Raw genomic sequence first — 17,037 nt, 5'->3', positions numbered from 1 at the left:
AAGTACAGAACTCCACATGTGTTCATTCATAGTTGTGATGCCTTCAGTGAGAATCTACCAACGTAAATAAAAAATAACGTTGAATGAGAAGGTGTGTCCAAACTTTTGGCCTGTACTGTGTTTTTTGGTTCCTTGACAATGTTTCACCCTTCCATTCCAGAGGGCCCGCTCCGAGTCCAGTTGCCATTGGAATAACCTTTTTTGAGACCTGGATGACTGAGAACCTTCACAGGCATCAAACATATATGCACTGGCTGACACAACGCAACAGATCAGCATTTTGGCAGGTGGGAAATGAACTTGTTGGACCCAAAAAGACAGAATTCACCACCGCTGAGCCTGTTCTCTGCCACCTTCTCACCTTTCTGGAGCTTTGAGAGCAGGAACCACATGGCACCTGCGGGGCTGCTGCGTGCTCAGGTGTCCAGATACCTGGGAATGTGTGACAGTCCCCACCATCACAACAACCGAGGAACTTTGATCTCCTCCTCCTCCTCCTCCTCCTCCTCCTCCTCCTCCCTCCTGCGCTCCAGAATCCAGATCCGTATCCGCGCGAACGTGCGCCTCCTTTTAATCGGGAGGGGTGAGAGCGGCCAAGTTCGTCCTTATCCAATAAAAACGGATAATCTCGGGATCGATTGTTGTTGCTAGGCGACAGAAGCATCCCGAGGCGAGGCTGCTGCTTCTTTCCTTCTTTCTTTCTCCGGTCTTTATTCTCTCTCTCTCTCTCTCTCTCTCCATCCCTCTCTCCTCTCCTCTCCTCTCCTCTCCTCGCGTGTGGACACTGCGTAAAGGAGGAGGGGGAGCGGAGAGCCGCAGCGTTCCTGCCGCCTGAATAACAAGCCGGGAACCGGTGAGTCCTGCGGGGTTTTTTTTCTCTCTTTTCTCCCCGACGCTCGGTCCGGGCGTCAAAGTTTGTGTTCCGACCGCCGTCCCCGACGCGAACTTGCCCGGTCGCCCTCTCACCCCCCCGCAGCGGCGCAACTCGCACCGGCCGGCGGGGAACTTCTCTTATGTAAGAGGGGCGCACGGAGCACCCACACCTGTACCGGAGAGTAAAATACGGGCTCACCCGTTCTGACCCGTTCATGTGTGTGTTTTTGTGTGTGAGGGGGGCTGCGTGTGTGGGTGTGGGTGTGTTTGGGGGGGGCGCAGTAAAGGGGCGCATTGTAACCTGGGCGTGTTTATCTCCAGATTTCTGTTGAGATGATTTCTGTTGAGATGATGATCCATAATTCATAATCTGAGCGTGTGTTTGGAATCCTAATGCTGCTCTGCCTGTTTCCACTGCACCTCCGTTACTCTTAAATCCAGCAGAAATGCATCACCATACAGCACCCGAAAACACCTTCACACCATGCATGCATCACCACATACACTGACATGTCTCACATCAACCTGGATCACTACAAAACACTTTTACATCAACATGCATCACCATAAAATACTCTTATACCATCATAATCACCATACGGCACTCTCAGATCAACAAGCATCACCATACACTACTCTCACACCAACATCCATCACCATACAATACTCTTATACCATCATAATCACCATACAGCACTCTCAGACCAACATCCATCACCATACAATACTCTTATACCATCATAATCACCATACACCACTCTCACACCAACATCCATCACCATACAATACTCTTATACCATCATAATCACCATACAGCACTCTCAGACCAACATCCATCACCATACAATGGTCTCACACATTAACCATAACAACACTCACACATGAACATGCACACAGAGAAATGGAAGTAGCACTGTGTCCCTATATGGGTACAGATGCTTGTCACTGGGGCAGTACCCTTCTGAAGAACAATAATGGACCCGTCCTCGCAGGTACTTTTTTATTCCTTTAGTCATCTATGCCATTTAAGGCACAAAGGTGTACCTGTCATGACTGCAATTTAAAATTACATTTACATGTACGTATGATGTAGTGGTCTGCAAAGGGCAGCACACTGGTTGCATTGCCCAGGGAGCTGGGGGGTTAAAGACCTTGTGTAAGGAGCCAACCTTCAACTCTGGCAACCTTCAACTCACAGGCACAGAGGCTTAGTCCACTGAGCTATACTGTCTGCTATGTCTGTCTGTCTTTTGTATTTTCACATACATTCCTTTTGTCCGTTGTTGTGCTGAGAAAAAAAAAACTTTTACAACATGAACATCAGCCTTTTTGAAAAATTGGTCATATCCACTAGCCATCTTATCACTATTGTGCAGCTGAAACCTAGCAATTTACAAGAATTTTTGTTGGTACATTGGGGTTAATTGGGATCATTTCCATGTGGTGCAGGTTCATGGGTACAACAATGTACTTTCCCCAATCATGTTCCTTTAAAGGTACAACATGGTATCACAAAGGACCTGTCCTGTATCTTCTGAGGTGCAATCAGCTGAAAGGAACAGTTTTGTACCTGTAGGCTTAATACTCTACCCTGTGTGCACCTTTATTTCTCTGTGTGTGGATCACCATACAATTCTCTCACACCATCATGCATCACCATAAAAATTTTTACACCAACGTGTACAGCACTCACACTAACACCCATCACTGTACAGCAGTATAGGATCAACATGCACCGTCCTAAAACAGCATATGAACCAGAGGACCAGGTTCAAATCCCACTTACTACCATTGTGTCCCTGAGCAAGACACTTAACCCTGAGTGTCTCCAGGGGGGGACTGTCCCTGGAACTACTGATTGTAAGTCGCTCTGGATAAGGGCGTCTGGTAAATGCTGTACATGTAAATGTAGTGAGGTTGTCTTTTTCTGCTGCTGTAAGATCCTACACAAGGATTAAATAGGTGCACCGTATATTTAAACCAATAACAACTGCAACTTAGCACATAAAGCATATAAACACATTTAATAACATTCATTAAAGTTCGGTAATTAGAACTGTTTGAGTTCACGACCTCTCCGTGTCCTTTTCTTTTCCCCATCTGCTGCAGTTTGTCATTTTCCTCCCACCTTAATGATCTTTTAGTTCCCTTTGCAGATCTTCTGCGGGGCGGTGAATAATTCTGTGTGCTGCTGTAATGCTGCTCCGTGTTGCTTTGTGTTGTCGACGTGGGGAGCTTCAGGTGTGCAGTCTCAGGACCTTCACCTCTGTAAAAAAGACAAAAAGTCTGCATCTCAACGGCCATGTCCGGGCTCCTCCAGCACTTTGCATGGCCATCGCCCCTCTGCCTGAAACTCTGTTCTCCCGGAGATTTTCAGACCCTGTCACTGTTTTCCGTTGCCAACTAAATCCGTTTTCTGGAGATGAGGAATATTTTGCATCCGGAGACATGTGGAAGAAACTGGAGTGCGTTACGTGGCACCGCATAGCCGAAACAGCTCCTGTTCCTGATGCAAAGTGGACATTTACACATGATAGAGCGTTGCCGATCATTAACTGATCATTATGGCTGCACCAATGTTGCTGATTAGATTCAGAAATAAGGTCTGTAACACCTGTTGTGTGTGTGTGTGTGCGCTTGAGAGCCCAGCAGTGTGTGTCATCTGTTCCCCCATCATTAATTCACACACTCCCCAGCAGCAGACACAGCTGTCTGTCCACGCACTGCCCTTTAAAACACGTACGAACGCTAACATGCAGGCCGACAAGAACACAGTCCGGCAAATATTACAAATGAGCACTGCAAGCAAAATCCTCCACATAAAGATGAGTTATGATAATATCAATAAAGGAAAATCCATAAATATTTACTCGAGCACAGATAATGTCTGACTGGACATAAAATATGAGAAAGACAGTGAGAGAATGGCCACAGCAGCATCCTACAGCAACACCTCTCTGCTTCTGTAGCATGTGTTCAGTGCAAAGTTTAACGTCTGACCAGTTCTAAAATCCCAGGACGATCTCGTGAGAAACAAAAACTGGCCAAATAACACCAAACTGAAATTCCCTCTCTCCTTTCGTTAGATCATTATTTGCGGCATTACATTTAGCGGGTGAGGAAGCAGACCTGTAATCGGAAAGGCTGCCAGTTCGATTCTCAAAACAACAAAGTTCCACTGAGGTCCCCTTGATCAAGGCACCGTCCCCACACACTGTTCCATGGGCGCCTGTCATGGCAAGGGTGATGCAGGGTTAAATGCAGAGGACACATGTCATTACGTGCACCCTGTGCTGTGCTTGCTGTCTCAGTAACTGGTGGCCAAAAAGGGCAAATCCAATTAACATTTCATTAAAACAAATTTACAACATTCAAAACACTTTTACTAATCACCGAATCAAACAGCTAGTGACTCAAAACAGTAAAGGGTGGGTACAATGGACGGGAAGTGCATGATGTGTCAATCAAATAGTGAAGTAAACAAAGTGCAATTGTTTCAGCCAACTGGCCTGCTTCTGTGTTTCCTGTGGCAAGTGTTTATATATTTTAAAGTATTTATATATGTAAATTTGTTTCCACTTCGGTAAATTTGTTTCTGTGATTGGCTAAAGTGTTTAATGTGTTTGTAAATTAGTTTCCACTTCGTTACATTTTTTTCGGTGATTGGGTAAAGTGTTTTACATCTTTATAAATTTGTTTAGGTGATCGATAAAAGTGTTTCACGTGTTTGTAAATTTGTTTCACTTTGGTAAATTTGTTTTCGGTGATTGGCTAAAGTGTTTCACATGTTTGTAAATTTGTTTTGGTGATCGATAAAAGTGTTTCACGTGATTGTAAATTTGTTTCACTTTGGTAAATTTGTTTTCGGTGATTGGCTAAAGTGTTTTACATCTTTGTAAATTTGTTTTGGTGATCGATAAAAGTGTTTCACGTGATTGTAAATTTGTTTCACTTTGGTAAATTTGTTTTGGTGATTGACTAAAGTGTTTCACATGTTTGTAAATTTGTTTCCACTTTGGTAAATTTGTGTTCACTTTGGTAAATTTGTTTCGGTGATTGGCTAAAGTGTTTTACATCTTTGTAAATTTGTTTTGGTGATCGATAAAGGTGTTTCACGTGTTTGTAAATTTGTTTCACTTCGGTAAATTTGTTTCAGTGATTGGCTAAAGTATTTCACGTGTTTGTAAATGAGGTTTTACTTGTTTTGATGATTGGTAAAAGTGTTTTGTTGGTTTGTAAATTTTACACCTTGTTAAAATTTGTTTCGGTTAGCAATAAAATTCTTTTATGTTTGTAAATTTTTCACTTTGGTAAATTCATTTCGGTGATTTTTTTCTGTGGTAAATTTTCTTCAATGATTGGTAAAAGTGTTTTGTTGGTTTGTAAATTTTACACTTCGGTAAATTTGTTTCGGTGAGCGATAATAAATTTACAAACATGAAATACTTTTATCACTTTGGTAAATTTGTTATAAATTAGTGTTATGAAATTCTCTTTTGTTTCATGAAATATTAGTTTTTCTCAAATGCTAAAACACATTTCACAACTGTTTTCTCCATGTTCCCCAATGTCTAAACACAACACCTTAACACTTCAAAACTTAAACTTTCACACCAAAAGAGCAGCTCAAAGCTTTCAAAATGTAAAAACACTATACAAATCATTACACGCTACAGCAAAACAATTGAAGACACAATGCTCAATTTGTTTCATAACTGCCGATGCATATTTTTAGAAACTTTACAGTAACAGAGGATTAAGCATTTAGATTTGTGAGTTTCATATAAAGAGTACAAATCTATAGAAAATTCTGCATGTACACTAATGTAACAACTCAATGCAAAAACAAATCTATTGCACACAACAGGACTCTTTTTTTATTTACTTTATTCACAACACACACCACAAATCACTGTGGGGCATCATGTCGCTGAGCTATATCGCAGGCTTTATAGTCTCTTGCCAGGCACCGCGGGAAAAATGCAGTAGAATGGCGAAACCATCCTTGGAAGGCCTCCACTGGGATGTCAACACAGGCCAGCTTCATTGCCCTTAGGAGGTTCTGTCTAGTGTATGGTAGTCTGTTATAAACCTTCCATCTCCACGATGAGAAGAACTCCTCTATAGGGTTCAGGAAAGGGGAATAGGGTGGCAGACAGATGTTTAAAAACTGGTTACTGTTGGTGGTGAACCACTCTCTGATTTGGTTTGTTATGTGGAAGAAGACATTGTCCCAAATGATCACATAAATGTGATCATGGCTGCTCACTGCTCACTAAGGGTGATGGGTTAAATGCAGAGGACACGTTTCACGGTGTGCATGTGATGTGCGGGCCCAGGATGGTGTTGATGTGCGAGCCCAGGATGGTGTTGTTGGTGGTCCAGGAGTAAGTCTTAGCTCCTCTAGGAAGACCCCCCCCCCCCCCCCCACAATGGTGTTATGGCCTCTTTGACTTCGTTTCTGCAGGTTGAAGCCAGCCTCGCCCAGGAAGAGGTACTCATGAGGTCTGGCCATTGAATCCCACTGTAATATCTTCTGTAGACAGGTGTTCTGAACAGTCAATCAGGAAGCACAGTATTGTCCAGAAGTAATGTAGGGTGAGCTACACAGTATGAAGACTAACTTTACGGAGAACATGGATGTATACGTACTTGCACATACTCATAACATAGGTCCTTAGAAGAGCCGATTCACAGAATTGACTTGTTCACGAATAGCTCCTCTGAGTTGCGCTCAAAACGGGAGCCCTACAGACCTGTTTCATTCACATCTTTTGGCGCCGGAGAACTCGGCCAAGCTGACATCATCAATGCTCTCAAATTTGACATTATCAGCAATGATAATGTCAAACCATATCCACAATGAGGGTTTCATGTGCCGCTGTAAATATGGCAACCCTCCCACCTCTATGTTGCGTCCTTTCAACTCTAAAGAAAGAAACATGTGTTGTCAACTGATATGTTTTACAATAACTGATTTGAAACCAATAGACTACTTTCACAGGCTTGTAAATCTGTATTGTGACAATAATGTTGTGCTGTCTGAAAGCCCTGATAATGGTGGCCATTGTAACATTCGTGCCACCTCTGCCACGCCCCCAGCGGTCTACCTCTCCCATGTATTAGTGTGTGTTCTTCTGGGGCTCACTAGCACCCTGATTATTCCCACCTGTTCTTCATCACAGGTAAGTGGTGGTAATCACGGGTGCCTAGTGGGGTACCGACTTCGGATCGGTGATTGGTTAGTTTAGCGGTAATGGGTCTGTCCACTCGGTCTCCCTCACACAAACAGAGTTTGTTTCTGCACTGCATGCTGTCCTTAACGGCAATTGACAGTGAACCCCACAGAAGGACTGGAACTCAACTCTCCCCTCTAGGCTCAATACAGCTCAGCCATGCCGGTTCGAAGCCTGGGCAAGACAAGGGCGAACTTTGGCTCTCGCCGAGGACCTTGCGGAAGATCCCACAACCTGGCTTCTAGAGGAGAGGCGTGGCACTTCACGCAAGGACATTTCAGTTCTTTCATTTTGTGTTTTGAGTTCAAATAAAATACACATTGTTATTTCTTCAACCTGCGTCCTCCATTTTTCACCAGAGCTAGAGGGGAACGTGACAGCCATGGTGAACCTACTTAGGTCTGCAGCCATTGTCATGCCATGGACAAGGACATGGTCAATGCTCGCACCTCGTCCGTAATGATGGTGCGAGGTTGTCTTGCTCTGCCTCCTGGACCTTCACCTCTCCCTTGTTGGCCTGCTCCTCTTCTTCAATGGCCAGCTCTTCTCCCTCCTCTTCCCCTGACTCTGCCTTCATCCACTGCGTTTGTTTGGAATCTTGAATGTGTTCACAGCATTAGCAACAAGTAATGAATGACGCTGGGTGTGTCCATTGTGTCCAATTATTGCTGACTGTGGCAAGCATTTTGCATCACATGAGCTTCCATTTGAGAATATGAGTTCTTTTGCAACTTGTGTTCTAGCCAGGAAAAACGTGTTTAGATTTATGAGAATGGGGGATTGTGTTTTGCGAATTGTGTCTTTGTGTGAAATGTGTATGATATTGGAAAATGATGGCTAGATTTTGTAAATGTATTTAGCTAGCTGGTCACTTGGTTTAGAGGATTGGCTTTTGTGTTTTAGTGTTTGAGAAAAACTGTAATTAGATTTTATGAAGAGTGTATTTTGACCATGAAGTGCATTTTGTTTTTCTGTTACCTGGAGGTGGACGAGGGCAAGTTTGACGATGGTGGACGATAATGCTCGTTCAAGCGCTATTAGAAATATCCACTCTCTCAGAGCCCCTTTTTCCAAAAGATTTTTTTTCATAGCCCATTTACCTACAGAGTAGGTGCATGCACACACATCACCACTAGATCTGATCAGGGTGGTGGTAGCCTAGTGGGCAACACACTCGCCTCTGAACCAGAAGACCCAGGTTCAAGTCCCACTTGCTACCATCGTGTCCCTGAGCAAGACACTTAAAACCCAAGTGTCTCCAGGGGGGGGACTGTCCCTGTAACTACTGATTGTAAGTCGCTCTGGATACGGGCGTCTGGTAAATGCCGTAACTGTAAAGGATTCCCGTACTCACACTCCAGGACTAATTAAGCATCACTAACTCATCTAACATGCATGTAATTTTGGACAGACATGCTATCGCCGCTCATCTAGGCTCATGATCGGCGGGTTGGTAAATGTGCTCATGCCGCATGTAGCTGTGTGATCTCTAATGCGGTGAAACCGGAGCAAATTGCTGCAGTGCCTCACACTGGATTTACAGACTGACTAATAAATTTATGAAGTAATAAACGTGCAAGTGCGATCTGTTTCAGTCCGTTTTACTGCCAACACACCCGTGTGCTAAGTACCATTTACAGCCAATTGCAGATAATTTCATTTAAATGAGAATTGATTGAACGTTAAAATGACTGTTCTGCTCTGAATTTATTTCCCAAGTGTGCCAAGGCCCCTGAAAGCCTTGAGGTTTTCATTCTCATCATTTATTCGGCTTGTGGAGGGGGGGTGCTTTTTGCACTGAGATTGTGGACAGTAACCAGTACTGTTACTGAATTCGGCCAAATATCAGTTTCAGACATGCTGCGTTGTGCGCTTATCTTTACTTTATTGTCGTAACTCACAGGCTTTACAAAGGGCCTGGAAAAGCATCTAAAAACAGGCAGAAGAGTGGCACTTTTTTCCGTCTCCCGGAGTTCTTCTCTGCTCAGACCGGTGGCCTTTTTCTCTCTGAAAAGCTCTCCGTGTTTTTTAATGGCTTCTTTCCAGCAGCACTCGGCACAGCGGCTGCCTCTTTAATTCATGTCTGTTCATTATTATTGTGTTCAATTCTAGAAATAAAAGGATGGCATTCGGCGCACTTGAGAGAGAAATTCAGCATGACCAGGGTCAAAGGTCAGCATTGTTCTTGAACCTTGTTACGTTTGGGGTCATTGGGGGTGAGGGCAGTGCAGAAGCCTTCAGTGACAGTCTAGATCTTCTACTGAACATCACCGGTTCAGACACTTCAGTTTTGAGCAATGAGCTTTGTTATTTCTGTCCCTTTATCTGGGGTCAGTGGTGGCCTAGCGGTTAAGGAAGAGGCCCCGTAATCAGAAGGTTGCTGGTTTGAATCCCGATCCACCGAGGTGCCACTGAGCAAAGCACCGTCCCCACACACTGCTCCCCGGGCGCCTGTCATGGCTGCCCACTGCTCCCTCAGGTTGATGGGTTAAATGCAGAGGACAAATTTCACTGTGTGCTCCGTGTGCTGTGCTGCTGTGTATCACAAGTGACAATCACTTAACATTAATTTTAATTCATTTTAATTTTTAATTTTCAGCATCATTGCTCAGGTTCAAGAAGGAGGTTCTCTAAAGCTCAGAACAGCACGCAGTCGATCGCTCACTCACAGCGGCCCTGAAAAATCCGTCCACGAAGACAATCTCGTTACGCTTTGTGCCGCACAATTTGAAGCCTGATGATCGAGATCGATCAGTTCACGTGTGATCAAACATGCTGACCCGGTCAGCGCTGACTGGAACTATATATCTTAAATTCTGGTCGCGTTGAAGCTACAGCTATAATGAAAGAGCAGCATATACGATCATTTTTAACTTATCATTGAGCAAAAATCTGCCTAGTGTCACGGCGGCGAGCTGATGGGGGAGGGAAGCGCAGAGGCAGGACATACTGTAAAGGGATTTTATTATAAAGACAATAAATAAATACAAATAAACAACAGCGCGGTGGCCAAAAACGAGGAATGAAGGGGAATCAACTTAAACAAACCCGCAGGCGTGTGGCAATTGCCAGAACCCAAAATACCAAACACATACACCGTTGCCAGGTCAAGATCACGCAAGTCCACCAAAATGTCGCCGCTGCAGAAGGGGCGGAGTTACAGTCTTTTAATAGCTGTCCGGATTGGGCACAGGTGATGAGTCCAGGTGCAGTCAACCCTGACACCTAGCGAGCCAGAACAACAATACGGCAAACTTTCTACGGTGGTCTGAACGTCCTGCTTGTCCAAGATGGCTGCAGTGACACTTCTGGAATAAAAATTATGCATGTGCTGAGGAAGAATTGTCTACGTGCATCGACGCGTCCTTTCGTTTGCACAAGGGAGACACTCTAGACGAGTAATCCTCGCTCCTCCTGCCTTCAGCAAATAGCGATAAACACCAAGCGGCGGCCGAGTGAGGAACAATGCTAAGGAAGCGTAATTGGGGATTTTGCTTGGCAGCGACGCTGAGGATTGATTTTGGGAGCTGAATGTTTGATTTAGGCGTGCTGTTGAGGAACGGCCTGGGAGAATTTCCAATTAATTTCTGAGCCGCTCGTCCCCAAAACAGTCCGTTCCCCTCGTATCCTGAGCAGCTAATTAACATGGTCTGCCAGAGGCGCGGTTTAAAGATGGCAAGGCCCACTGCTTCAGAGAGCCGGCTCTTTCACTTCTCCTGGAGAAAAGCGTCTTACAGGACGGGGCAGATTAGGCCCACCGCGTTATTTTCTTCTGCTTTAATGAGGCTCATTGGCGACGGGGTTCAGGGTTCAAGCAAGAAACACCAGGTGCCTCAGAGGAGCTATTCGTGAACAAGTCAATTCTGTGAATTGGCTCTTCGCAATAAACAGATCACATCAGTATTCAGTCACTACTGATCTGTTGACAGTGTCTTAGTGCCATCACTGCCATTGTAGTTTTGTGGGAAATAAAGTTGGTGAAACATTTCAGGAGCACCATGGCCTCACACCTCCAAGGTTGTGGTTCAAGGTTCGAATCCTGGTCGTGCATTAAGTTTGTGGTTCAAGGTTCATCCTTTGCGCATGCTCACTAGCGACTCTAAATTAGCCGTAGCTGTGAGTGTGTGAGTGGATGATGCTTGTGTGTGTGTGTGTGCGTGCTCTGGCACCCACAACCCTGATCTGGATGCTACATTGACTAGTCAACCAATAAGGATTTGTGAATTAAAGTGCTGATAATCTATCGGTACGTTCAGTATGGAAACGATCACAGGATGAATCAATGATTCCACAACCAAGATTATGATGCCCACTGTTGTGCTCCGAACGGAGGAGAAAGGGAGGAGATAGACGCCTCACTACACCTGGGTGTGTGGCGTATTGACAAGAGGGGGTCAAAATCATCCAGAATGAGGAAGTAGTTGGAGTGAAAGCTGTCAATAGTGCCTACAGGCTCCCTTTGAAACTTTCTTTAAACATAATTGAAGTTAATTTTCTGGACATCAACAAGAAGGGCTGGGTATGTAGAATTCATTTGACGTTAATGAACACCATCCATGCGCTATATGTCTGTTATAGGACCCAAAAGGTCTCACATGTTCCTCCTGCTGGTTTTAAATGGCCAGAGTGATTTTTTTCCCCCAATAACAGTCAAGATCACCAGACTGATTTGCAGACCCTGTTCTCTCTGCCTGTTCCTCATTGACTCATGGTGTGACATAATCACAAACCATACAATAAACAGGATGCAGATTTTTATTTATTAATTTCTCTCCCTCGGCCACCTGTCCGTCGAATGAAATCGGCAGCCCGTAGAAGCGCAGAGGGACACATACCTGCAAAGGGCTGTCTGTGATGATGCGTGGCACCGCTGAGATGAAAACAGGGGCCCGGCGCTCAGGGTCTCTGCGCCGCGAGGACACCGTCAGCATTCCGGATTAACGGGGACACGCATATTCACCGCCGCGCCAGCCAGCATCAAGAATGAAAAGAAATGCAATTAAATTCTGTTATATTGCAGATCTCTGGGTGCACTCACACACACACACACACACACACTGCATCAGCCTGTCCTCCTGCCCATTAAACCTGCGGCACAATTAACATAAATCTGCCACCAATGTAACGGTCAGGCTGTTCCTGGCAAAAGAAAGTAATCCTATTCAATAAAAAATGAATGGCGGCGAAGACTCGTGAGAGTTGCTGTGCGAGTTGCGCTTTAGATTTGAGGGGGGGAGTGAGCGGTCAGCATTTCAATTTTTCTCGGACTTATGAAAGCTCGGTCGCAAGCAGTTTAAAAATGCACTTTAAAAGCACAATGCGGCCTACGTCACGAAAGGGCGGGAGGTGAAAAACCAAAAAAAAAAAGGTGGCGGCAAAATTCCCCTCCTGATGTTCTGGGTCTCGTTTGTGAACTCTCATTCCTCTCTTCATGCTGAACTTGAGATGCCTGTGATGTTACACAGTTCAACACAAATTATTTTAATGCCTGCTGGAAAGGACCAGTTCTATCTGGTTCTATCTAGTTAGCTTTGGGGTGACATATGGGCATTTTTTGGGAAAAACTGAAAGATAAGCTTTATACAACCAAAAGGATATGAATAATACATTCTTAAAGGTCCCCTGACATGAAACTTTGACTTTGGGAGATGATTTAACATTAATATGAGTTCCCCTGGCCTGTCTTATGTTCCTGCAGTGGCTAGAAATGGTGATGGGTGTAAAGAGTGCTTTGTTTATGCTGCTTCACCGTTCAGAGAGCGGCGGCTCAGACGGTCGGATCTGGAATTTGTCCCTTTATGACGTCATAAGGGGAAAGTTTACCCTCTGTTTCTCATGCTTTTTCCGCCCATGCTTTTTTTTTGTTTTGTCACGCGACACGACTTCCTGTCCGCGCCAAACATTGAGGTTGGTGAACGGTGTTGAATACGTCAATTCCAGGAATTCCTGCTCAACATCTATAGGCCGCTCTCCTCTTCGTTCCGCCTTGCTCCTTCTCATTAGCATTTAAAGCTACAGACACCGAATCAGCGCGTCACGAGGAAGTCTCATTTTTGGACTGGACCAAAGGACGCTAACACCAATATAAAAGCAAAAAAAAAAATTATTATTGTCAGGCGACCTTTAATATTTTTTTTGTTATCTTTAAGTTTGTCACCCACATGGTTCTCACCTCTCGTAATAGAAAATGCTGCACTTCTGGCACAACTTTGGCTGGCAAACTGCCTCTAGGCTTTATAAAGTATTTCATGTCATGTTAATTTATGCAAATTAAAGAGCTTTAAACATGCATCCCGTCTGCCGGTAGACCGTTACAGCCCAAGCTAAGTGGCTTCGGTGCGGAACTGGTTATTATCTTTACAAGATAACTTGCTTGCTTCTGAAAGGTGAGTTTTTGTGCGCGTGTGAGGCAGGGAGAAAACAGCATCTTCCCGGAAGTCTCCAGATGAGAGTGACAGTGTCACCGTCCCCAGACCTGCACTCACTCCTTGCCACAGAGAAAGAAAAGAAGGAATGCGTGCACATACACACAGACACAAGACTCCTGCATGCCACATTATGCTCTGTGAGTCAGTCATTGTCCACTTGTTAGCGGAGTCTGTCTCTGGTTGCCGGGGAGCAGAGGGTCCTGGTTACGGCCCTCGAGGGGCCAGCAGCTCACCCGGGTGGAGCGTTTGTTTGGACGTGGATGGAGGGACGTTTTGGTGCACAGCATTGTCCCAGAGTCAGAGACAACAACAACAACATGTATTTGTTATATAATCACATACAGTATGTCTCAATGGGCTTTGACAGGACCTACAGTTGACACCAACTCCAACAACTCCACAGTTGACAACTCCACACAAAATAATCTCTAGGAGAGAGAGGAAAAGAAACTTTGGGAAGGGGTGATACAGAGAGGGACCCCCTTCACCGTTCAGAGAGCGGCAGCTCAGACAGTCGGATCTGGAATTTGTCCCTTTATGATGTCATAAGGGGAAAGTTTACCCTCCGTTTCTGCTTTTTCTGCCCAGAGAATTTCCCGCCCCGCCCCTAAAACATCATCTCAACCGACCATCATGGCTTCCAAACGTGGGAAGCATTGCAGTTGCTCAGTGTTTGGATGTAAAAATGGGCAACATTTTTGTTTTTTTGCCGGGAGACGCGAGACTCTGAAGAACCAGTGGGTTCATTTTTTTTTTTTTCTGGAAAAATGCAGACACGACTTCCTGTCCGTGCCAAACATTGAGGTTGGTGAATGGTGTTGATGATGTCAATTCCAGGAATGCCTGCTCAACTTCTATAGGCCGCTCTTGGGAAACATTGGGAAACGTTGGGAAGGAGTGATACAGAGAGGGATGCCCTTCCAGGGTAGAGTGAGTCTGCAAGTGGTGTCAGTGCAGTGATTTGTCTAATAAGAAAAAAAAAAAGTCCTACAGTTGTAGGGTTGGAGAAGTCCAGAGTGTAGTCCAGTGTCATGGTGTACATTACGTGTCCATTATGATGCTACTGGTCCATTTGAAGATCCCTGAAGCTGTAGTTGTTACGGTGGTGGCTATGGTATGGTATTTATCTGCTGGTATCTTCACTGGAGTCTGCCGGTAGTCTGTGCGCTTGATTCCGTGTCTCGGAGAAAACAAACAGAAGCAGCGGCAGACGGTGGCATCGTACCACTGGTACTGAAATACGTGATTATAGTGGTATATTGGTGCTACAGATATACTCCTTGCAGGAGGGGATCAGACTTAGATGACTTTTCCCTGATGTTGAGGTCAGACCACAGCTTGTTTTCTCATCTCTGGCCTCAGATAATATTTACTATTTAGGGTGGTAGTAGCCTAGTGGGTAACACACTTGCCTGTCAACCAGAAGACCCAGGTTCAAATCCCACTTACTAACATCGTGTCCCTGAGCAGGACACTTAACCCTGAGTGTCTCCAGGCAGGGACTGTCCCTGTAACTACTGATTGTAAGTCGCTCTGGATAAGGGCGTCTGGTAAAGGCTGTAACTGTAAGTAAACTTTGAAAGAGCCACAGCAGAATCAACCAGTGTCCATTTTAAGCAGAGCTTCATTCATTCCAGCTTCTGTGCCTGCTGATCACTCTCATGCCTTTGGGGGTCAGCTGGGTTGTAGCTGAGTTCCACTTTGAGCTGCATCAGCTTCAAACAAAATCATTTCATGTTTGGATGTTCTCATTCTCTGACTGAATGGTGTGATTCACACTTACCAACCAGATTCAGATTTATTCAGATCAGATCATATTTGTCACATAGTTATACCTGTACAACATGCAGTGAAATGCACCAGAAGAATTGCATGAGGAGAGAGGAACCAATCAGAACACAGAACAAGCCCTCGATGAACTTCTGGTCTATATCAGGCTTTTAAATTTGCCTCTCTCTCTCTCTCTCTTTCTCCAGTGGTGTCCCCTCCATGTGTGAACAGACTGTCCACTGCCTGACCGTTACATGGACCGACCACGGGACCGTCCATGCCCCTGACACTCCACTCCAGTAAAAAGAAGAAATCTGAAGCCATGTTGACAAGCAAGCTGCCTCTTCTTCTGGTCGTCTTCGGAATGGGGGTCCTGCCCTCCCAAGGTGACTCCCCCCGGCGTGAGATCAAAATCGACGGTGACCTCGTCCTGGGGGGCCTCTTCCCCATCCACGAGAAAGGGATGGGCATCGACGAGTGTGGCCGCATTAACGAGGACCGGGGGATCCAGCGGCTGGAGGCCATGCTCTTTGCCATCGACCGCATCAACGAAGACATGACTCTGCTGCCCGGCGTCCGGCTGGGCGTCCACATCCTGGACACCTGCTCCCGAGACACGTACGCCCTGGAGCAGGCGCTGGAGTTCGTGCGAGCATCGCTCACCAAGGTGGACGACACCGAGTTCATCTGCCCGGACGGGTCATACGCCCTACAGGAGGACAGCCCCCTCGCCATCACGGGGGTCATTGGGGGGTCCTACAGCAGCGTCTCCATACAGGTGACTCGGCCCACCACCGATATACAGGATCTTTGCATGCAGAATTGAAATTCATACAGTTCTGATAATCAATAGGCATTCTGGTTTTGTACTGGACGTGGTCCTATTTATGAGACATCTACTTGTATTCTGGGTCTCAGAATTAAATGCACTCAAAAAAGAAGGCCGGGAATCCAAAATTTACAATATTTCTGTGAATCCAGGACAAATTAATGCAACTTGAAGTAACTTCATTTAATGGGCTCGATATTTTCCAGTTGCGACTTTTCCTTACAATATATGGTGCTTTCAAAAAAAACCCAAAAGACTCTTAATATAAACGCCCAAGTGTTTACAGGTTATCAGAGATGGAAAATCTCTGCTTTAGTTGAATCCCATTGTGAAGGGTTCTCCCACTGAAAGGGAAACACCAACCTCATATGCTGGCAAGGTTACGCAAAGGCGGAGGTAGCATTCCTGCTTCTCCTGATGTACTCACCTCCATGCCACAGCTCACATCGATGATCCTGGATAAGCTGCACTACCTGAACCACTTTAGCAGGTCGTAGACTCCGCCTCATGCTACCACTGTAGTGCAAGCACCACCGGCATTTAAAATTCACCGAAACATCGGCCAGAAAGCTCAGGAACTGAGAAGTGGTCGGACTCCAGGGGACGTCTCACTAATTTCCTGTCATTTCCACCTGTTGTCTATTCCATTTGCACAACAGCATGTGAAGTTGATTGTTAGTCCGTGTTGCATCCTAAGTGGACCGTTTGATTTCACCGTATAGATCTATTATGACCCGGCAATATGAAATCACTGGCAACACGCAAACTACAGATCCCGCAATGTAACAATTTGCATTATACACATTATACACAGTTTACGCACAGTTTATGATAATAGCCAACCATTTGAGAAACTAGCCACCAGTGAATGCTCCTCAGATGAAATTGTATGGGGCTGAGG

At 45.2% G+C, this 17,037-nt stretch overlaps 1 protein-coding gene across 1 annotated transcript in view; it reads left to right on the top strand.

The window, feature by feature from the left end:
* The first annotated feature begins 299 nt into the window (after nucleotides 1-299).
* Nucleotides 300-17,037, top strand: part of grm3 (glutamate receptor, metabotropic 3) — a 40,290-nt gene continuing 23,552 nt past the window's right edge. Inside the window, exons 1-2 of the mRNA XM_028958571.1 lie at nucleotides 300-853; nucleotides 15,514-16,085. Of these exons, the coding sequence (XP_028814404.1) occupies nucleotides 15,585-16,085 (501 nt within the window). The 5' untranslated portion in view covers nucleotides 300-853; nucleotides 15,514-15,584. The remainder of the gene's footprint in view (nucleotides 854-15,513; nucleotides 16,086-17,037) is intronic.

This window comes from Denticeps clupeoides, chromosome 17 (genome assembly GCF_900700375.1).
Source record: "Denticeps clupeoides chromosome 17, fDenClu1.1, whole genome shotgun sequence".
Taxonomy (NCBI): domain Eukaryota; kingdom Metazoa; phylum Chordata; class Actinopteri; order Clupeiformes; family Denticipitidae; genus Denticeps; species Denticeps clupeoides.
This window is presented reverse-complemented; position numbering and strand designations above follow the sequence as displayed.